This window comes from Phascolarctos cinereus, unplaced genomic scaffold (assembly GCF_003287225.1).
Source record: "Phascolarctos cinereus isolate Bilbo 61053 unplaced genomic scaffold, phaCin_HiC Scaffold_4;HRSCAF=312, whole genome shotgun sequence".
Lineage (NCBI taxonomy): Eukaryota > Metazoa > Chordata > Mammalia > Diprotodontia > Phascolarctidae > Phascolarctos > Phascolarctos cinereus.
In genome coordinates, this window is record NW_027555847.1 from 393,692,786 (window position 1) to 393,716,049 (window position 23,264).

Sequence of the window (23,264 nt, forward strand, 5' to 3'; positions counted from 1 at the left end):
CTACTAAGTATATGACTGTCCCTAGCTTTCATGTATACATAGTAAATAGTTTTGACATAATAGTTGCAAAGGAGAAAAAGAAAGCCTACTTTAAAATTTACTTTAGAAGGTTTTAAGGTTGTTTATGTCCAATCTTTGCTTCTATTTATTGTCTCTTTTTGGCATTTGAAATAGGATGCTGAGCTGTAAGCAAGGTGCATTTCCCTATTAGGGCTTGAAATTTATGGTTGCCAGTGGTAAATGACATAGCCCTTTACTGGAGCTGAACCCAGAAAATGGAGCATGTCATGTGACAGGCAGAATTGGCTAAAAATCCCAGGTAGAGTCTTTGGGCTTCAGCTCTAAAGACTGCCCTGATTTACCTCAGACCTTCTGCTACCATATCAAATGTATAAGAAAGAGGATATAAAAGAAGGGGAAGACACTATGGGAGCAGAGGTTGATTCCTCCTTTCAGTGTTAAGTGAGTGGTCAGGCAAAATTATGAGGTAATTCACCTGTTATAAAGGGCTCTACTTAAGCAACAAAAGTACTTCCCTCAATAAGCTTTACAAGTATTCATGTGAAGTTAGGAAGAAGAGGGACATCTCTAACTTTGTGCTGTTATGGAAGTCAAAGGTGCTAAGAAATAAGGGTCTGCAGAAGACTGATACTTGTAAGGGGAAGGTAAAGGACAGCATTGAGCAATTACAGTTCTTAGTGAACAAAGTGAAAATCTGCTGTAAGAAAAAGGAAGAATTTTGGCTGACCCACATTTAAGTCACTAATTATGATGAATTCTAAGTTTGCTTTGAGCTTCTGCCTTCCAACTTTGTTCAAACAAACTGTTAGGAAAGCTTTCCTCTCGTTCTTTCTGTAAGTCTTAATTATACATTCTTTCTGCTGACTTCTCTTCTCCTCTAGACCTCATCTTGATTCCAATATTATATGTGGCCTACAGATTATTTTTCCATTGCATTTTTTAAGCTTTATATTTTGTTTGTGCTACTTTCCTTAGCTTCATATATTTCAGAAAGGTAAAGAGAATGTTATAAGAAGCTGTTGACAAGATTTCAGTCTTGAATTTCCTCTTTGGGCCAGACCAACGAGATCTCAATTTCTCTCATACCACAGAGCATGGCTTTCCACAATTGGAGAATAAACACTGGTCTAGTCATTTTGCTTTATTGAGAAGTGGGTCTTGTTTTGTCTTTTTTCCCATTGTTACATTAATATCATTCTTTCCTTCAGTCAAATATTATTGCCTGGCTACGAAAAGCACTAGAGACAGACAAGAAAGACTGGATTAAAGAAACTGAACCTGAAGCCGACCAAGATGGTTTCTATCAGACAACACTCCCTGCTATTGTTTTCCAGGTAGGACCCATTGCTGGCATTTAGGTTTGTAATTCCTGATTTGTTAGTATATTGAATCTGTATATAAAACTTGAACCTTTAAAAATCACTTTATTATCATTCAGGGAGCAAAGAATGTTAGAATAGAAAGTTACCTTGGAGATCAGATTGTCTAATTCTTCATTTTACAGATGTGAAAATAATTGCAGGGAGGCTATACCTTGCTCGGAGCCATCTACTATTAGTATTCCTAATCTTACACTGCTTCATAACCATGGAATCATTCTTAATCTCTCTCTGTCTCACTCAACCTACATATCCAGTTAGTTGTCAGTTATAACATCTTTTGTATACTTTGCTTTCTCTCCACTCACCTAGCCACCTTGTCACTGCCCATCTGAGCTCTTGGTCCAAGGCCTTTCCCATAGGAGGCATTTGGTAAATGCTTGTTGAATTGAATTGAAGCAATTAAACTTTTCTTTTGCGTGAAGACCTGCAACACAAGTGATAATAAATAATAGAGACATTTTATCCAGAACTACTTGAATCGCTGCAGAGCCTTTCTTTTCAAATAAGGGCCTGGGGGACTGTTGTTCTTGCTATATAGGGAATGCAGTAAGTGCCAGATATCCACTGTCCTACCTAATGAAGTACAATGAATTCTAAATTTGTGGTGTCTAAAATGATTAGGCTTTTACCATTCTTAAAAATGACGGGTTTTGTTAAGTAATTTAAGTATATCAATCAGGAAAAAGTTAGTCATTTGATATAAGTTTAATCCAAGATGATTGATTATTATTGGAATTAACAACATATTCTATATTTGTTATCTCTAAATTGTAGATTAAAAAATTTTTTTAAAAAAGATCAGTATTGTCAGCTATAATTGTTTGTCTCTTTATTCACCATTTTATTAATAATCTTCTTGCCTGGGGACAAGAGGCTTTCTTATTTATCTGCCCTGGCCAAAACTTAGCTCTTATTTTCCTGCCATTACTTATTACTCTAAGTAAGAATTCATCTATTTTTCCTTAACCCCCCATCTAGGACATTGTTTCCTAAAGCAAACTATACTGTGGATGACATTTGTAAATTCTTTGTAAAGGATCATTTACTTTCTGTAGCCTCACTGGTAGCCCAGAACCCTGTGAGTGGGAGCTAGGAAGAAGAAAGGGCCCAGGAATGGGACCAGCAGGATCTAGGGAAGAGGAGTCAGTTTTTTAAGCTGTAAGGACCTTTGGTAGTACACATTTTTTTGTTTTGTTTTGGTTTGGTTTTTTGCTTTTTATTGGTGAGGCACTCAGGATTAAGTGACTTGCCCAGGGTCACACAGCTATTAAATGTCAAGTGTTTGACACTGGATTTGAACTCAGATCTTCCTGACTGCAAGGCTGGAGCTCTATCCACTGCACCACCTAGCTGCTCCATAGTACACAGTTTTTGAATTAATAAAACTTTGCCACAGACTAGTGTTGGCTTTCCCTAGCTGTGTGAAGAGTAAGCATCCTACTGCCTTAGAATAAGACCTTTTAAGACCAGGTCCCAGGGTTCTTATTCAAGAACCTTTGTAGGGCCTGCTGGAGTAGGCTTCTTATTGTCTCACTACTGGTTGTACGTAGTTACATACAAACACAGTCAACAGTGAGGACTTTGTATACTATGTTCCAGAAGTAGGTTAACCATTCACAAAATAACTGCTCTTCCTTCTGGAGGAAAATGAATAGTGTTGCTAACCAGAAGATAGTATTAGATAGAAGATAATCACATGAATCCTTTAATTCATCATATTTAGCATATGCAGACTTCTCTTCTAGGATAAGGTCAGATTTCAAAAGAAATTAAGATTTCCATATTGTGAAAGAGTTTAACCTGTAAACATTATAGTGAATTGATAAGTAGATGTCTAAATTCACCTTAAATTGGGATTTTAGATGTTTGAACAGAATCTTCAAGTTGCTGCACAGATAAATGATGATTTGAAAACCAAAGTACTACTTTTATGTCTTCAGCAAATGAACTCTTTCTTGAGTAGGTAAGTATTTTTACATCGTGTGCTTATTAAAAAAAAAGCGTGTGTTAACTTTATTTTAATTGGTCTGTTACTTAAAAAAATCAGAGTTGTTTTAACTTTATTATTGCTTAGAAATTTGCAGAAGATTTAGATGAGATTGGACATTATAGCATCCTTTTGAAGCCAGTTGTAAGACTTTTCTGGGTAGCAGATCCTACATCTTGTTATATTCTCTCCAGTTTAAGTCATGACACTATTAAATTTGAATTATGGCTCTTATCTCATGGACTGGTTATCCTCTATTGTTACGTCTTTTCAGTTTGCCCACCTTATTGGTATGCATTTTAAAAAAGGAAATTACTATTTCTAACTAATGAGAAGAAGATTGTGTAGTGGATAGAAAGCTACTCTTGAAGCCAGGAAGAGCTGGGTTCAAAGCCTGCCTCTGACACAAACTGGTTGTATGACCCTAGACAAATCATTCAACATCTTAGAGCAGCTCTAAGACTAAAGTGTGCAGAGACAGTACCAACCTGCATTGGTAGAGGAAGTTAATACTTGGTAATTCAGAATATCAGTGAAATCATGGGTCTAATCCTATCCATGGAAATGCTAGGAACTAAAAAAAAGTATTTCATATATTATTACAAAATTCACAAAATTCTCAGGAAGTCTGTTTCAGAGAAGTCAGTCATGAGACTTTACTCTCACTGTATTTACAAAGTGATTTTTTGCAGTTGTTTAAATTGAAAAGTGTAGGATATGATTTTTATGTATCCCAAGATGGGCATTAACAATTATCTAGACAAGATTTTACTTCCAACCAAGTACTTAAACTGTTGGGTCAGTTAATTGAAAGTAGCAGACCAGTGGGATTTACTGCTTTCTCTATGTATCTACTTTTGATAAGAAAAGATAAATATCACGAGCCTTATTTATTTTCACAGAACTATCTGAATTAATTGACATGATTGTATTTTTAATGGTCTTAGTGTATGATTTAACTTCAGCATTTATTAATTGCCTGCCATGTACACAGTACTGGGCTAGTAAGTAGAGATTAAAAAATAGATATGATATAGATACTGCTCTCAAAGAAGCTTATTATATGTTAAAAGAGCAAAAAAAAAAGATACATATGCAAATAACTATGGTTCAAGGGAAAATTAAAGATTGGTGCAAGAAAGTAGTTCAACTAGGTATAGCTTTCTCGCAGTTAGTGCTGATAAAGAATCCAGAGAAGTGGTTGCATGTATACAAATTTGCACTCTTCAGAGTTATGATTATGTAAAATGTGGTCATTGACTCCAGCCCGAGGGAAATATATAGGATGAATTATTTGCACTAATAGGGACCTTGCAATACACTGTTGTGAGAAAAAAGGAAAGAGGAATGATCATTTTGACCTAGGATAAAAAGGAGGGTCAGGGAAGGCTTTATAGAGGAGGTGACTCATCAGTTAGCCTTTGAAGGAAGGGACTTCAATAGATAGGGAAGGAGAAACAGAAAGCATTCATCCTCATGAGGCTGTTTGACTTGTCTGAAATATCACATATTTGAAGGGGTGTTATGTGAGAGAAAGCTGGAAGGAACAGTGTTGTGGGGAGCCTTGAAAGAAAAGATGAAGGGTTTTCACTCAGTGGGCAGTGATAAGCCACTGCAAGTTTTGATAGCAGACTGAAATGGTTAAAGCACTTAATGTAGGCTTGTACCCTGTCAAATCCATGGATGAAACAAATCAGTGGTATTTTCAAAAGCAAAAGACCTTGATGTTCTCAGGTGAAAAGGCTATGTAAAGATAATTTGCTTTGAGCAAAAGTTTTGTATCATACCTCAGGAAGGAGTTAGTTCTTCAACACTAAAAGTAATTGTGCAGAGTTTAGATTGGATATTTTAGACAGGATTTTGGTGACAGGTGGGAAATTTGCCTAGCTGACTTCCACGGTTCCTTCCTGTTTTTAGAAAATTCTGATTTTAGTCATGAAGTAAAATTAGTAGAGGCTCTACTTAGGTGAGAAATAACCAACTATAATATATTAAATCTTTCCAATGCATAGCATATTTTAGGCACTTATGGATTGGATTAATATGGATCATCAAGAATTTATTTACTTGGAAAGGATCAGCATCTGACTAAGGGTGACTAAAAATTCACCCTGTAGGTACAAAATGATCATAACTTAAATGTCTTTGATGCTAAACTTTGGTATTTTGCTGGGGGTGGGGTTTTATTTTTCAGATACAAAGATGAGGCACAATTATATAAAGAAGAGCACCTAAGAAATCGGCAACACCCACACTGCTATGTTCAGTATATGATAGCAGTCATCAACAATTGCCAGACCTTTAAGTAAGTTTTACTCTTATTACTTGTGAAAATCAAGTGGTTAATTAACAAGGAAAGAGTATAAGAGTAGATATCTGTTCACTTGACTCCAACAACCTTTTTGTTACAGAGAGTCAATAGTCAGCTTAAAAAGGAAGTATTTGAAAAACGAAACAGATGAGGGAGTCTCAATGTGTCAACCTAGCATGGATATGATCTTAGATACCATTGCAAAGGATGGCTGTAGTAGCCTGCTAGATGAAGTCTTCCTGGATCTAGAGGTTAGTGTTTTTCTAATAATTCTTCAGTTTAATATGTAGAAGACTGCCAACATGTTTATATGCTACACATATTACTATTCACTATTCTATTACAGTTAAATCCATTTGGTAACTTTTGTGTATCTTGGGTTTTTTGGGTATGGTTTCTAAATCTGACGTGTTTCTATTCCTTTGTTATATAAAGTTATAAATAATATTAAAGACGGGCTGTTTGATGAATCACAGGAAAAATAAAGGGGAAAAAGAGAAAGACTGTGTTTTTGAGCATAGGATGTACCCAAGAATGTTATTTACAAAGAATAGGGACTGCACCATATGCCATGTCCTGACTCTATGCGTTCGTACCGCTGTCCTGAGTCTGGAATGTGTTCTCTTTTCACTCCTGCTGCCTTGTTGGAATCCCTTGCTACCTTCAAAGCATAGTTGAGTTGTAACTTCCTAAGAGAGGCCTTTTGTATATACTTATCTATGTAGTATCCCGCCCCAACTCTTCTGATGGGTGAGCTCCTTGAGGCAGAGACTATTTCATTTTTTCTTTTTGTATCCCCAACACCTAGCACAGTTGTTTGTATGTAATAGGTGCTTAATAAATGTGTATTGAATTGAAGAAAAACATACTTTTAACATTGCCTTTAACATTACCTTCTAAAAATTCACCCTTTAATTGAAGAAATATTTGTTGAACAACTAATGTGGTAGGATACATAGAACTGTGCTAATTGCTTTTGGGAGATACAAAGATTTATATAATATAATTCCTGTCCTTAATTTGGAAAAATAATATATGCATTAAAAGTTAATTAGTAATATGAAACACTGTGTAATTAAGTGCCAGCTATATGGTTATTTTGATGAAAACAGTTGAAACCTTATTTGATTTGCTGCTAACATTTAAATAGAATTTGAAGTTCTATTGGAAGAGATTTTGGTCCTTTAAGGAAAATTTCTGAAGAAATTTGTTCACCTACTCTAGGGCATAAAAGAAGTTGTGTCAGTAACAAGATTCTGTTAGAAAAATAAATCACTGATGCATGCAAAGTTCAGTTATTTTACTGCTAAGGAAACCAAATATGTAATATGTATAGCACTTCAGAATAGTCATTTATTTTTCCTGAAATATCCTTCACTTTTTTTTTGAACTAGAACCACGACTTTTTGATTCTATGATAGGTTGCTGCTGTGGCAACTCACATGAATGAATGAAAGAAAAAAATATTAAGCACTTACTGTATACTGGGCACTGTGCTAAGTGTTGGGGATAAAAATGTAAAAAGAAGGTCCTTGCCTTCAAAGAGCTAACATTTTAATAGGGAAGATAGCATATAGAGGGAGCGGTAGCCAGGGAGAGTGTTTTGGTTTGGAAAGTCATAGGGACAGTGAGTGGAACTACAAGTTAATAGTAAAATGACATACCTTTTCCTTAACTGGCATTATTGATTTGATTTTGCTTCTGAAGTTGGAGCGGGCTAGAAAGGGCATGCCTGTGGCAGCAGCATTAGGATGGCTGGGTGTAAAGTGAGACATGGCTGGGCTTTACTAGGTATAATGACTATGTTAGGCATTTACAGTCAGAAAAGCTGGTGTGGCTGGTGGTAGGGGGCATAAAGGGACACAGGCAGGCTGATGGGCACATTGTTCAGGGCTACTCTCTAAGACTATTAAGTTACCAGTATATTATCAATCTGGATCAATGATTTCAACACTTGGAATTCCCTACACCTATGAAGTCATTGGTCCAGACCCAAAAAGCCCCAACAAAACAAAACCCAGACAATATAAACTAATAATATTGTTTCACAGAATTTATGACAACATTTTCTGCAAATGATGATGTTACGTTCTGACTCAAAGACTGTTTAATAGTTATTAATGTTTCTTTCCTATTTAAAAATGGAAATTGTTTGAGGCACATAAATTATTTCATTGAGTACTTGTATCTTGGAAACTTTGAGTTTGTGAGACTGATGTGTAAATAAGCTGTATTATATATTCTTCCAATAGTCTGTTAATTTAAAGGTGTTAGTACAGTAGTTTTCATTTCTAGAAACAGAAGAAAAGTTGAATTTACCCAATATGTTACTTGGTTGACAGTTAAATTGTAATGCAATAGAAGACATAAATTTTCTGAAGATTAGTGTTTGGTTTTTTTTCAGCCACATCTCAGTGAGTTGATGACAAAGAAATGGTTAATGGGATCAAATGCTGTGGATACAATTTGTGTCACTGTGGAAGATTATTTCAATGACTTTGCTAAAATTAAAAAGCCCTATAAGGAGGTAAGAATAAAACATGGTGACATGCAAAAAGTTTTGTCCTTTGGGTTGGAGCTCACCTTTTCATACTTTGGTAAAAATAGAGGATAAAGATTTTTAGTAAACATTTTATTAATTACTTTAATTGCCCTTGAAAGATGGAAGAAACACCAGAGATTAAGTTCAGAAAAGTGGATTACATAGAAACAGTCTCCACTTTATCCTACATATTGCTCTCAAAATACTTTTCCTTAAGTACTTGTTCCCCTACACAACCAATTCCTATGGCTTCCTATTGCCTCTAGGATAAAATAGAAATGCCTCTGTTTAGTTATTAAAGCCCCAGACATCCTGGCCTGCACCTATCTTCCTATCCTCACTGGATATTTCCCCTGTCCCTTATCCAGCCACACTGGCTCTCTGTTCCTCATCCCAGACACTCCATCTTCTGTCTCTGTGCCTCCGCACTTGCCATCCCCCCATGCCTGGGATGCACTCCTTCCTTTTCTTCAGAGTCCTTCTTTTCCCTTGAGATGCAGCTTAGTCACCTTCACCTGGTACATGAATCTTTTCCTTATCTCCCACCCCTAACTCTTAGTGCTCTCTCTCCCTCCCTAACTACCTTGGGTTTAATTACCCTTTATTTATTTTGTATGAATCATGTATATGCATATTCTCTATTACTTTTATATACACATATTGTCTTCCCCCAGAGAATGCAAGCAAGCTCCTTGAAAGTAGGAGTTACTGTGTTATTTGTACTTTTATCCTCAATGCGTAGCATCGGCTCTGGCACATAGTAGGCATTCAATAAATGCTTGTTGGTTGATAAGTTGAGTATTGTGATCAGCTCAGACTTAGACAAGTTGGAGGACATCCAGCCAAAATGCTGAGGGCCTTTGAGACCGCATAGAGCCTTCACTAATGTAGAATGAATGAGGCTTTATTCCATATATTTTGTTCTCCACTTGGACTGCTTGACCTCAAAGGACAGAACCCTAGGAGGCATGAGTGCATTTTGCAAAGAGCTGGATGTTAGCTTGATGTAAAGGAAACACTAACAATGATTGAAAAGTGAAATGAGCTGCCCCAGAAGTAATAGGTTCTTCCTTTTTGGAGGCCTTCAAGTGAAAGCTGGATGATTATTTGTTGAAGAAATTATAGAATGCATTCCTGTGTTTTTGGCCTCTGAGGCTCCTTCTAGCTCTGAGATTTTGAAGACAAGGACCACTGAGATTCAAAAATAATCCAAGAACATTATGTTCCTCAGTAATTATGACTTTTTTATTAACCATTGTGCTAGCATGGAGTAATATTGATTGATGTTTCATCCCTTTTCATTTCCTCTAATCAACCACAGTGGAAATGGTAAAAACCTTGGAAATGTGTATAATCCTTATCAAAGTAGGAAGAAAATAATAGCATACTGCAATTCAGCTGTGGAAATCTCATGTGTTTGTCCCCTGCAGAAAATGACAGTTGAAGCTCACCGAAGAGTAGTGGTAGAATACATCAAAGCCATCATGCAGAAGCGGATCTCTTTTAAGAATGCCGAGGAACGTAAAGAGGGCGCAGAAAGGATGATCAAAGAAGCAGAGCAATTCAGATTCTTGTTTAGAAAACTTGCTTCTGTAAGTGTCGTAGGTCTGTAGCTTTGTTGACTCATTTTTAGTTTTAGCACCATTCTGATACCCTCTAGCTCTGTGTGTGTGTGTGTGTGTGTGTGTGTGTGCATGTGTGTGACTTACACACCTGGGGGCCAGCTGAGTGGAGGAACCAGAAACCAAAGAATTATTTTTTATTCATTTGTGATCAAAACAGTATTCTGGATTTTAAGTAAGTCAAAAGTTGGAGGAAAAAGTGACAGAAAAAGAAATAAGCACAATTCAGAGCATGCAACTACTAAAGAGAAAACTTTTCTCTAGATTCCGTTTGCTGAAGCATATTTAGGCAAATAGAAGAGTTAATTTTAAAGCAAAATCTGAGCAGATCACAGTAAAGGCAAAAGAGCCCCTGCATTGGCCAGATGAGGCTTCCGCTAGCTAAGACAGCACACTGCCAAATTCTGTATGGTTTCAAATCAGTAATTTACATGAATTAATAATAAATTAATTATAATATTATAATTAATAATTAATTTTAATATAATAAAATATAAGTTAATTTATGTTAGTCACTTTATGACAAACTACAATGCATTATAGAAATGTGGCTTTAAAATTATTATTACTCATTGTTATTGTTCAAGGGAAAATAGATTATTTTGTGACTCTGGGCAAGTCATTTCACCTCGCTGATGATCAGTTTCCTCCTTTGCAAAATGAGAATTCACTACCTGCTTAATTACCACTTGCATTTTTGTCTCACTTTAAGGTTTACAAAACACTAGCCTCAGAACAATCCTGTGAAGTGGGTAGCACAAGTACCATTATCCCCATTGTGTAGCTGAGGAGGCTAAGTGCCAGAGAGGCAAATGCCTTGCTTAGGTAACAGCCAGCAATCTGAAGTCAGGACTCCAGGCCAGGCCTTCTGATTCCACGACCAATGCTCCTTCCACTGAATGTCATTGGGTGGTTGTGAGCAAAGCTCTTTGTGAACTGCAGAGCATTGCAGAATGGAAGGAGCTGCTTGCTATTAGCCATCTGACTACTGATAGGATAAAGAAGGGAATTTTCTGGTTTGTAATAAATGAAATGATGTATTCTTGGAGGTAGTCTTCACATGCTCTTCATATGATATTTTGTAGGGATTTGGAGAGGATACAGATGGACACTGTGATACTATTGTAGCCATTGCAGAAGTTATTAAGCTGACCGATCCTTCCCTGCTTTATCTTGAAGTTTCCACTCTAGTCAGCAAATATCCAGATATCAGGTAATGGCATTCATGTTTTCTGTTTTCAACTCATGTTTGTGGAGCCTTGCTTGGGCTCCATGTTTTTTCCAAATCTGTTTCTTCTAAGAGCATAAAAAATTTTTTTATCTTTCCGGGGAAAAAAAAAAAGAATGAATTCTGTCCTTAAGGCAGATAGTCACTGAGTACTTATGGGATAAGTTGTCAATATAGTATTTATTGAGCACTTTGTGTGCTATGTGTAAAGCACTATACTAGCAATTCTTAACCTGGGATCCATGAACTTTAAATATCTATCTGTCTATCTATCTGTCTGTCAACACACACACACACACACACAGATACAGATATATACATACAAACATATACATATATATATATTCACATACACTTTGCGCCATGTAATTTTCTTATTCTGTAACTATATTTCAACATAATCGGTTTCCTTTGTAATCCCATGTATTTTATACATTTAAAAGCATTGTTCTGAGAAGGGGTCCACTATACTACCAAAGGAATCTATGACACATAAAAGGTTATACTATGGAGACTGAAGCCTGCTGTCAAGGAATTTATACTCTAGATAGGGAAATAGGGTCTATATGAGGAAAACAAGTAATAAAAAATTCATGAATATAGTCAGGAACTGTTTTCTGATCAGTATGGAGAACTCCACATATGGGAATTCCTTACCGGTGCAGATCTCAGTTCGCAGAAATTGGTAGGTAGAGAGGTACAGTAAGCACATGGAAGTGAAATGGTTTATCTGCTCACAGAGCTATTAAGTGTCAGAAGTAGAGTTTGAACAGGCCTATGATTCCGTCCACCATGACATACTACCTCAGTGAATAATATCAGATGGTAAATGGTGGTATGGTTAAGTATCATAGGGATGAAGAAGTAAGAGAAATCACAATGCTAGAATGATCAGAGAAGGCCTCTCAGAGAAAGTGGGATTTGACTTTATTGTAGAAGAATGAATATGGTTTCTACAATCTGAGAGGAGAAGATATAGTATTCCAGTCAAGGGGACCAGTATGAGTAAAGGTCCTGATGTTAGAGGTAGCAAGACATAGCCTCATAATAAGTGTACACTAAGTAGATAGATTTGTTTATGGTGTTCTTTGTACAGGTCTGATAGGCAGACTGAACAATATAGACTGAAACCATGTTGCTGAAAGTCCTGAATACTGTTTACCAGGAACAGTCAGTTCTGTGCATCCCAGAGAGGGGTTGCAGTGTGAAAGAGGAGAGGCCTGGCTCAGATTGCACTGTCGTTGAATTTGACTTCACTTTGCTACTCTTCTCTCATTTTGTCTGTAATATTGATCCTATGTTCTTAGCAGTAGGTCATCCACAGCCTGATTTCCAATGAAAACTTGACGTTTGCTTATGTGATAGGTATATTAATTATTGTCAAGGCATTTAGACTTAGAAGTGCTATTTCTGAGCAGATGGAACAGGCTGGCAGCTCTAAGCTCAGATACCATATGCTGTGTAAAGAAATAGGATTGTTGGGGCAGCTAGGTGGCGCAGTGGATAGAGCACCAGCCCTGAAGTCAGGAGGACCTGCGTTCAAATCTAGCCTCAGACCAAACACTTGACACTAGCTGTGTGACTTTGGGCAAGTCACTTAACCCCAACTGCCTTAAAAAAAAAATAGGATTGCTCCTTTGTCTGCAGTGTGTTCAGACTTAGACTAATGCTATTACTGTTACCCTTTTCTCTCATTCACAGAGATGATCACATCGCAGCTTTGCTGACAGTGAGAGGAGATGCTAGCAGAGATATGAAGCAGACTATTATTGAAACTCTGGAACAAGGTCCAACTCAAATAAATCCAAATTATGTGCCAATTTTTAAAGATATTACAGTTCCCTCACTGAATGTGACAAAACTTCTTAAGTAACTAACTTAGGCAGCCTCTAGTTTCTGTATAATTATTCCTGCGGTTCACCATCAGCATCCTGAGAAATGATTTCAAGTGTGACTCACAGTAATTCAGACATAATTCTTTGAATTTCTGTACCTGCTTGCTCTGGGGCTGACAAGGATTGTTTTAGACTAATCTGACCCCTAGATTATTGCTAATCAGGCCATTTGAAGAATGAGGCATTCTGATGGCCAGTGTGCATTGTATCAAACTAACAACAGTTGTGTTTGCTCGTACCTACTTCTGTGATGAATGTACTTTGTAAAGTTGTTCAGGATTTAGAAATGTTAATCATGTGGTTTCTTTAGTGTCTAATAAAATGATTTTAAGAGGTTTTCAGAAGCAATGAAATGTACAGTCAGATTCTGTATTCATTTAATTTTCACTGCTTATAAAGCACTTCTGCTTAATTAAAAAGTTTGATGTATACCCTGTTTTGTACGTGTGATGCTTGATTAACCATTTTAAAATACTTGCTGTGGCCTTATTTAAAAACAACCAAAAACTTTCCCAGTTGAAAAGTGAGTGATGATACTTTGTTGGGATGTCCTCATAGTGATCTTAGATGTTTACTGACTTAAAGGAATGTTCTCTCCTCCAGTTTATTACTATAGCCAGTTTTAATCCATGTTTATCCCTGTATATCTTCTTAGTCTTGTTTCTCTGTCAACAATCCACATCAGGATATATCAGTGGAGACTAGGAATAATACATTTTAAGCCAGAGTGAGTCAGGTCATGATGATTATTCACTGAAGAGCTGAGTTTCCTAACTTCAAACTGACTTACTTTCCTTTGGTGATATTTCCACAAAGGGTAGTGATGGGAGAGATCATCCAAGATGACAGAGTAGGAGGAACCAGTACCATCCAGTTTCTCCAACAGCTATTGCAGCAGTGATCTAAGAACAACATTGGACTGAGTAGTGGTTGGGAAATTAAAGGAGAAACTACAGTTGATCATCTTTCTAGCCCAAGATCACAAATTTGACCTGTCAGCCAGGTGACAGGACATCTGTGGAATGAGGGTGGACTGAAAACTTAGACTCAGCTTCTCAGCCCAAGCCAGTAGTTGCTGGCATCTCCTGGAGGGGCTGAGAACTTGGGTTCAGCACCCAGAGCCTCAAGCATGAGTTACCTGGAGGGGCTGAGGTCTCATTCTTAGATCCTGGAACTTCTAGTTAGGCCAACAATACCAGGCTGCCCAGAGAATATTCCTGGAAAAATGACTAAACAACAACAAAAATAAAGAACTGTTATTCAAGGATGCCCAAGACACAAACCCAGAAGAAAATCAACTCTGAAACCCAATCAAAGCCACCAAAGCAGCTTGCCCTTAAGATCAGTCAGAATTCCTAGAAGAAATGATGCAAGAGTTTAAATAAAATGATATTACAAATGAAATCAGAATGCTAGAGGAAAGAACTAAAAAAAGATGTGGAGAGAGATTTGGAAAGAATGAACAGACTCACTAAAAATTAAAATGTGCCAAATAAAACATTAATGACTGCACAAGACAAGAAATATTAAAACAGTAAAAGCCTGAAGAACAAAAGAAAATGTAAGATTATGTTTTAAAAAATCAAAAGACTGTGGAAACATATCTAGGAGATATAGTTTGAAAATCATTGGACTACCTGAGAGCTGCTACCAAAAAAAAGAACTTAGACATACTTCAAGAAATTACAGAACTGTCCAGATCTCTTAGAACCAAAGGTCAAAGTGAAGATAGAATCCACCAGTTTCACCTCCTGAAATAAACCCTAAAATGGTAACTCCCAGAAAAATAGCCAAAATCCAGAGCTTATAGGTCAAAGAAAAAAAATGCTGCATTTGCTTCAAAGAAAGAGTTCTACTTACTTGTAACTATATCCAAGATCACTTGCAGATTTAGCAAATGCCACTCTTAGGTAATAGAGAGTATGGAGTGTGATCCAGAAGGCAAAATACATAGGCTTTAACCAAGAATAATTTACCCAGCAAAACAGTATCATTCTACAGTGGGAAAATAATAGATCTTTAATGAAGCAAAGAACTTCCAAGCATTCCTAATGAAAAAACTGGAGCTGAATAGAAACTTTGAAACACAAGTATCAGAGTAAAGAGAAGCATAGGTAAATACAAGTGATCAATTGGAAGGGTGAAAGGATTGCAATCTAATGGAAAGAAGTGGGAATGACACAGTCATCTCCTAAGAATTGCAATATTATCAGGAGTCATAGAATCAAATAACATGGAGGATGTGATTTTTTTTTTAATCTTAGACTAGCAGTCACTATTTGTCCTAGGAATGATTTTTCATTTATCTTAGGAGAAAGGAAAAGGTACACTCCAGAAGCAATGGGAGGCATATGAGAATTGGGGGTGCAATAGTCTATATGAAGGAGGAATGGGTAGGAGTAGCAGGTATCACTTGCGCCTCACTTTGAACTGAGGTAAAGTTAGCAGAACCAGGAGAACAATTTATACTAAAACATAAAATTGAACAATTTTGAAAGACTAAAGTGATTAATATACGGTGATATAAAATACAATATACAATGATCAACCATAACTTCAGCAAACCGGTGATTTGAAGGCTGCCCCCTTCCTGGCAGAGAAGTGAGGTACTTGTTGAGGGCCGATCTTAAGAGTCTGATAAGGGTTTAAGATCCAAGGCAGAATTTGACCTCTGCCCAGGCTTTTACCCGAAAGGGCTCGCTGATTAAGTGGTACAGCTGTCCAATTCCTTCCTGATTAGGAGGTCTCTGAGACATTCCTTCTCACTCTTTGAACCTTAGATTTACATATTCACTCCTCTATGCAGGTGGCGCCAAGGCGCCTGGGAAAACCTTGGAATCTACAGCCCAATCTAGGAACCCTGATAAGGAGGAAATTCATGATTGCCACATCCTCAGCAGATGTTCTGGGGAGTATCTCACTGGGAGGACTCTTTGAAGTTAGGCTAGATCTTCCCTATATATTCTGTGCCCTCAGATGAATAAACTGAGTCAGTAATTCTACTCCGCCTGGCCTATGTCATAAGTTATTTCACACCTCTCCGTTTGGTGTACAGTCTGGTTGCAGGCAACAGGTACGAAGACATGTATTTTCAGACATGGCCAGTATGGGATTGATTGATTTATTTTGCTTGACTGCATATTTGTTGCAGGGTTGATTAGTTTGTCTTTTCAAGTGGCCAGGGTAGGAGGGAGAGAGGGTAGACGCTTGTCAACTGGAAAGAACAATTTTAACTTAAAACGATAAAGATAGTAACTCTTCCAGTCTGTTACTGATGTTTAACATGTTTCTTAATATTCTTAAACCACTTTTATTACTGTAAATAGCATCTTTTAGCATTTCTTAATTGTCCTACCTCCATTGAAGATGATTTGCTAACATAACTATTGTTCACGTAAAAGGAGCTTAATTCTTCCTTAGCTATGCCCCCACCCCTCACCCTCTTTGGCAATAGCAATGTTTTGAACACCCATTTTAAATTTAAAAGCTATGAGCTATTTATTGGCTGATGGAATAGGAAGTACTACTCCATTTTCTGCCACACAAAAATGCAGCAATGCCTCACTGGTAAATGAAATTTATGGTTTACAAGATACGGGAGCATATTTTAGTTGTCCCTTTGCCCCATTTTTAAAAGATGATTCATTATAACTGAGGAAAAGCAAATTTCTTTTGTATCAATAACTGATGATTCTATAATATAACAGTATTTAACTAGTGCATTTGTATAGTGTTGTAAGGCTTACATTGACATACCTATATCTCATTTGGTCCTCACAGCGACCCTATGAGTTAAATGCTATAGATCAACCCCATTTTACAAAGGAAAACTGAATTTAAGAGGTTATAGAATTATGTTAATGTTATATAAATTTATAATAAGTAATATATAATCATTCATTATATTACAAAGAAACTGAATTTAAGAGGTTAAGTGATTTGCCCCTGGTCACAGAGCTATTAAGCATTTGAGGTGGGAATTCAAATCTAGGTCTCTCAGACTTCATTCAGGTCAAGCTCCCTTGTCTATCAGCATGCTGCCTGTCCTATTTCGTGTCTCTTCTCTGCACTCCAAGGCCTCTGTGGCACCTAGATGATAATGCAATTTTCCCTTCATCAGCTGCTATTGCAGGTCACCAGGGATGGGCTAGAAATCAAAGCAGCCTGGGGGCATAATTGGGTGGCATAAAACAAATCTATTATTCATCTCATTTAGTTCTGTTAATATGACACAGTAGAAAGAACAATGGTTCTGGAGTTCGAGGACCTGGTTCAAATGCTGTCTCTGGTGTCTATTTCCTCTGTGACTTTATGGGATTCATTTAACCTCACTTGACCCCATTTCCGTATCTGTAAATGGAGGGTCTTGGGCTAGATGACTTTTGAGGTTACTTCCAGCTCCAAATCTATGATCCTACCAACTTCCTGTTGGTTACCTCTTCACCTTAAATGTGGTGTTAGCGTGTTCTTGAAGTAATCACTGAGTTCCAGGTAACACCAAGTTTTTACTCTGTATTTTAAAAGCCTGGCAAGAGGAAATCCTTTAAAAAGATCCTTCGTGAATAGCAAGAACTAAGACGAGGGAGAAGCCATTTCAATTATGGCTCACCTTGGCCAAGAGACTGACCGTTACATTGGTACCAACCATAAGGGCCCAGTTCTCTTGTAATTAAGCCTGCTTGATTTACTGCTTATTACAGCCATGTTTACTGATCGCAAACACATATGTGCTTATATGTGACAGTACAGGGGGCTGGTTAGCTGAGTTAGATGAGGAGCTCCGTCAAAGCATGGTGCTGACATAGAATCATAGGATTTGGAGCTGGAAGGGCCATAAGAGGTCAGTTATATGATACAGCAACCCAGAGAAAGATAAGTGATTTGCCGAGACTTTTATAGGTAAGGAGCAGTGCTGAGATTTGAAACTTAATCATCTGTCTCCAAAGCCAGTGCGAATGTATATGTTTGGATACGTGGGTAAAAGATTATGTCACCAAGATCATGAAAACTCATGGTAAGAGACCACCTGAACATTTTGTGATAAACATTTGTGATACCATTTTAACCCTGGATAGTCCTGGGGCGCCATCTTCTGGTGAGTCAGTAGAGGACATCTCTGCTTAAGGGAGGAGCTGCCTGTCTTGAGCTAACAATTGTCCATTTAAAGTGAAACACTTGGACCCGAGACTCTCTGCAGTTGAAGTAGTTTCTAAGGGGAATCATAGAATGTTGTAAATGAATGAAAGAGAATTTTAAAGCAATTAATGCTGTCATTATATAGCACAGTGTTAAGTGCTAGGGAGACAAATAGAAAAACCAACCTCTTCTCAAGGAGCTCATGTTCCTGGGATGGGGGAGACAGTATGCACATATGAAATTTTAACTCTAAGTCAGATGGAAAGGACGCATATCCTTTAGCATGCTGCTGCTAAGCAGATGACAATACGTCTTTATTGTCACTTCCATTGGTTAAACTCTATCTGTTTCTGATATTGAACTATTTTGACAGTGCCAAGGATTTGGTGGTAAGAGCATTCCTTTTGGAAAAGACCTTAGAAGTCAGTTCAGTTCTCTCTTTTGAAAAAAGAAGATAAAAGGCTAAAAAGACTAAATGACTTATCCAAGGTCACACAATTTGTGACATGACCAAGATAAGAACCCAGGCATCCCCGATAGTCCAATACCCTTTTCACTACCCCAAGAAACAATGGCACTTCACAGGCAGTATTACATGAAAAATTGGACAATATAAACACAGGAAACAGCATGATCAAGGAAAAGAACTTTGAGATTTGAGTTGGAAGATCTGCTTTACTCACTAAATAACTAGGCAAATTATTTAATTCATTTGTTTTTCAGTTTTCCAATCTGTTAAAATAATAACTTCTCCCTACTTCAGCAGAGAGTATAAAAATCAAATGAGGTTATCCATGTGAAAACATTTTGAAAAAGTTAAAAATGTTGTTCAGATACGAAAGGGTTTTTCCCTTAGGTCTGAACTACAATGGACTAGATCCAGCTCACACAGCAAGTCTTGTCTTTCTTGATAGAATTGCTTTGATTTGCCTGAGGACCTGGCATGGTGTTTTGCTCTGGTGTTTTTGCTCTCTATTACTCCCCAATATGTGTTCTTTATTTTTGTTTTCAGTCCTAATGTAGAGTACATGTCTGAATATTATGTCTGGTTCTGAGTACCACATTTTATAAACAACACCAATGGGGCATGTGTAAAGAAGGATGACCAAGATGGAAATCGCAGCATGCAAAAATGGGTCGAAGGAACTAGAGATGTTTAGAGAAGAAAAAATTTAGGGGAGGCAGAGGTGGGGGGAGTGACAACAAGATAGCTGACTTTAGGTATTGTCATATTTTTGTTGTTCAGTTGTGTTCATCTCTCTGTGAGTCTATTTGGGGTTTTCTTGACAAAGATGCTACAGTGGTTTGCCATTTCCTTCTCCAGCTCATTTTACAGATGAGGAGCTAAGGCAAACAGGTTTGCCAGGGGTCACACAGCTATTATGTGTCTGATGTTGCATTTTTAATATAAATTTATTTATTTTTAGTTTTCAATATTCACTTCCACAAGTTTTTGAGTTCCAAATTTCTCACCCCTCCCCCCACCCCAAGATGGCATGCATTCTGAATAGCCCTTCCCCTGGTCTGCCTTCTCTTCTATCTCTCCCCCCTCCCTTCTCTTATCCCCTTCCCCTTCTGTTTTCCTGTAGAGCAGGATAGACTTCTGTACCCCATTTCCTGGATTTCTTATTTCCCAGTTGCATGTGAAAACATATTTTTTTAAAACATGTGTTTTTAAAACTTTGAGTTCCAAATTTTCTCCCTTCCTCCCTCCCCACCCACCCTCATTGAAAAAGCAAGCAAGTCAATATAGGTTGTACATGTGCAGTTATGCAAAACACTTCCTTAGTAGACATGTTGTGAAAAACTAACTCTATTTCCCTTAATCCTATCCTGCCCTCCCATCTATTCTATTCTTTCTTTTGACCCTGTCCCTCCTCAGAAGTATTTGCTTCTGATTACCCTTTCCCAATCTGCCCTCCTCTCTATCACCCCCTGCTCTCTTGTCCCCTTCTCCCCCTATTTTCCTGTAGGGTAAGACAGATTTCCATACCCAATTGAATGTGTATGTTATTCTCTCCTTAAGCCAAATCCTATGAGAATAAGATTCCCTCATTCCCTCTCACCTTCCCCTGTTTCCCCTCCACTGTGAGAGACTTTTCTTTTCTGTTTTTTTTTTGTGAGATAATTTACCCCATTCTACCTCTCCCTTTCTTCTCCAGTATCATCCTCTCTCATCCCTTAATTTTATTCTCCAGATATGACCCCTCAATCTTCAACTCACCCTGTGCCCTCTATCTATCTATCTACATATACATACATACATTTTTTTCCTTCAACTACCCTAATACTGACAAAGTTCTCATGAGTTACAAATATCATCTTTCCATGCAGGAATGTAAACAGTTCAATCTTAATAAGTCTCTTATGATTTCTCTTTCCTGTTTACCTCTTCATGTTCCACTGGAGTCCTGTATTTGAAAGTCAAATTTTCTGTTTAGCTCTGGTCTTTTCATCAGGAATGCTTGAAAGTCCTCTATTTCACTGAATGACCATTTTTTCCCCTGAAGGATTATACTCAGTTTTGCTGGGTAGGTGATTCTTGGTTGTAATCCTATCTCCTTTGCCCTCCGGAATATTATATTCCATGCCCTGCGGTCCTTTAATGTAGAAGCTGCTAAATCTTGTGTTATCCTGATTGTGTTTCCACAGTACTTGAATTGTTTCCTTCTGGCAGCTTGTAATATTTTCTCCTTGACCTGGGAACTCTGGAATTTGGCTACAATATTCCTAGGAGTTTTCCTTTGGGGATCTCTTTCAGGAGGAGATCTGTGGATTCTTTCAATTTCTATTTTGCCCTCTGGTTCTAATATATCAGGGCAGTTTTCCTTGATAATTTCTTGAAAGATGATGTCTAGGCTTTTTTTTGATCATGGCTTTCAGATAGTCCAATAATTTTTAAATTCTCTCTCCTGGATCTATTTTCCAGGTCAGTTGTTTTTCCAATGAGATATTTCACATTGTTTTCTAATTTTTCATTCTTTTGGATTTGTTTTACAGTGTCTTGATTTCTCATAAAGTCACTAGCTTCCAATTGCTCTATTCTAATTTTTAAGGAAGTATTTTCTTCAGTAATCTTTTGGACTTCCTTTTCCATTTGGCCAATTTTTTTTTTAGGGCATTTTCTCCTCATTGGCTTTTTGGACCTCTTTTGCCATTTGGGTTAGGCTGTTTTTTAAGGTGTTATTTTCTTCAGTATTTTTTTGGGTCTCCTTTAGCAAGCTGTTGACTTGTTTTTCATGATTTTCTTGCATCACTCTCATTTCTCTTCCCAGTTTTTCCTCTACTTCCCTTACTTGCTTCTCAAAATCCCTTTTGAGCTCTTCCAAGGCCTGGGACTGATTCATATTTTTCTTGGAGGCTTTGGATGTAGGAGCTTTGATTTTGTTGTCTTCTGGTTGTATATTTTGATCTTCTTTTTCACCAAAGTAAGATAATATAGTCTGACTCTTTTTGCACTGCTTGCTCATGATCCCAGCCAATTACTTGAGTTTTAAACTCTTTGTTAAGGTAAGAGTCTGCTTCCAATGTGGAGAGTGTACTGTCCCAAGCTTCAGGGGTTTGTGTAGCTGTTTTCAGAGATACTTGTAGGGACCAGTTCTTCCAAGGTGGTATGATAAGGGGCGAGGTGTTTACTCCTTTCCTGGCCTGTGACCACAAGTATTCCTTTCTGTCCTGTAACTGTGAGGAGGGGTTCCTCTCCACAGCCACTACAAGCTCCACCACGCCAGTGTTCCTCCTCACCCCAGCACTGCTGCCCAGAACTGTGACCCAGATCCACACACGGGCAAAGCAAGAGATTCCTGCCTCAGCACTGGCAAAGAGATCCCTGCAATCCCTCTCTGATCAGCCACTGGATTCCCCCTCAGTCTGTGGGCTGGAAGCTCGGGAAGCAGCTCCCCCCCCCACTCTTGGGGAATGGAGCTGAAATCCCGCCTTCCTCTCTGACCACCGACAGAAACAGACTTTTCCCACTGACCTTCTAAGTTGTCTTTGGCGTTAGTGGATTGAGGAGTCTGGAAACCTCCACAGCTGCCTGAGATTCAGTCCTCTGAGGCCTGCTCCAGGTTTCCTGCAGCCTGCGCACCCACGCCATGCTGTGCTGAGCTCCCAGGCTGGCACGATACACCTTTCTGATCAATCATCCAGGTTGTCTTGGGCTAGAAATTTGTTTCACTCTGTCTTTTCGTGGGTTCTGCTGCTTCAGAATTTGTTTAGAGCCATTTTTTATGAGTATTTGGAGGAGTTTGGAGGAGAGCTCAAGCAAGTCACTGCTTTCACTCCGCCATCTTGGCTCTGACCCCTGATGTCACATTTGAACTCAGGTGTTCCTGACTCCAAGCCCAGCACTCTATGCACTGAGCCACCTAGCTGCCCGTTGTCATGTGGAAGAAAGATTTGACTTATTTTGCTTGGTCTCAATGAGCCAAATTACAAGTAATGGGTGGAAGAGGGAGAGGCAGTTTGCAGTTGATTTCTACAGATTTGCAGAAAGGAAAGCCTTTCTAAAACCTAGCCTGTCCAAAAGTGAAATGGACTGCTTTGGAAAGTAGAAAGTTTCTCTGAGAAGATTAAAATTGATTCTGTATCATTTTTAATTGATCCTATTTACAATTAACTGATTTTGTCCTATAACTGCCTAAGTTATGGTTTTTTACCTCTGAACTTAGTTCAGAAATTCAGCTGGTCTATCAGGAGTTAAGCTTAGAAACTCAGTTCTCCTACTAATCACTGTTCTATCCCTGCCTCAAAAAAATCAGTTATCCTTGAGAAAAGCAGATAGACACCAGAGAGTCTAATCTAGTATCTTTACCCCACCAAACTATCCTTCAAGGGTGTCTAGTTTGCTATCCAAAGAAGGTTGGCTTAATATCTTTTGACCTTGCAGGTTGGCTCAAACAATGAACTTTCCTTAGTCACAGGGGGTAAGGAGGAGGCCATTGCTAGCCCTCATTTTCAACTTCCAACCAATCCTCTTGTTCCCCAAGGCTCAGCTATGTCTTATCTTCAATCCCATGATGCCACCTACCCAGTTCTGTTCTTTGTTCTAAAAATGAGTTAAGTCTTTGTCTCCTATTCAGATTTAGGTTAAACTTGACTTCTTATGTCCCTTCCAGGCCTGCAACTTTGTGATCCTTCT

The 23,264-nt window shown here is 38.0% G+C and overlaps 1 protein-coding gene across 2 annotated transcripts in view; it reads left to right on the top strand.

The window, feature by feature from the left end:
• Positions 1–13,419, top strand: part of EXOC3 (exocyst complex component 3) — a 39,939-nt gene extending 26,520 nt beyond the window's left edge. For both annotated transcript variants that reach the window (XM_020985669.2, XM_020985670.2), the window contains exons 6-13: positions 1,230–1,355; positions 3,266–3,366; positions 5,585–5,695; positions 5,802–5,952; positions 8,106–8,228; positions 9,674–9,835; positions 10,951–11,078; positions 12,795–13,419. In XM_020985669.2, the coding sequence (XP_020841328.1) occupies positions 1,230–1,355; positions 3,266–3,366; positions 5,585–5,695; positions 5,802–5,952; positions 8,106–8,228; positions 9,674–9,835; positions 10,951–11,078; positions 12,795–12,966 (1,074 nt within the window). In that variant the 3' untranslated portion in view covers positions 12,967–13,419. The remainder of the gene's footprint in view (positions 1–1,229; positions 1,356–3,265; positions 3,367–5,584; positions 5,696–5,801; positions 5,953–8,105; positions 8,229–9,673; positions 9,836–10,950; positions 11,079–12,794) is intronic.
• Positions 13,420–23,264: the final 9,845 nt, after the last annotated feature.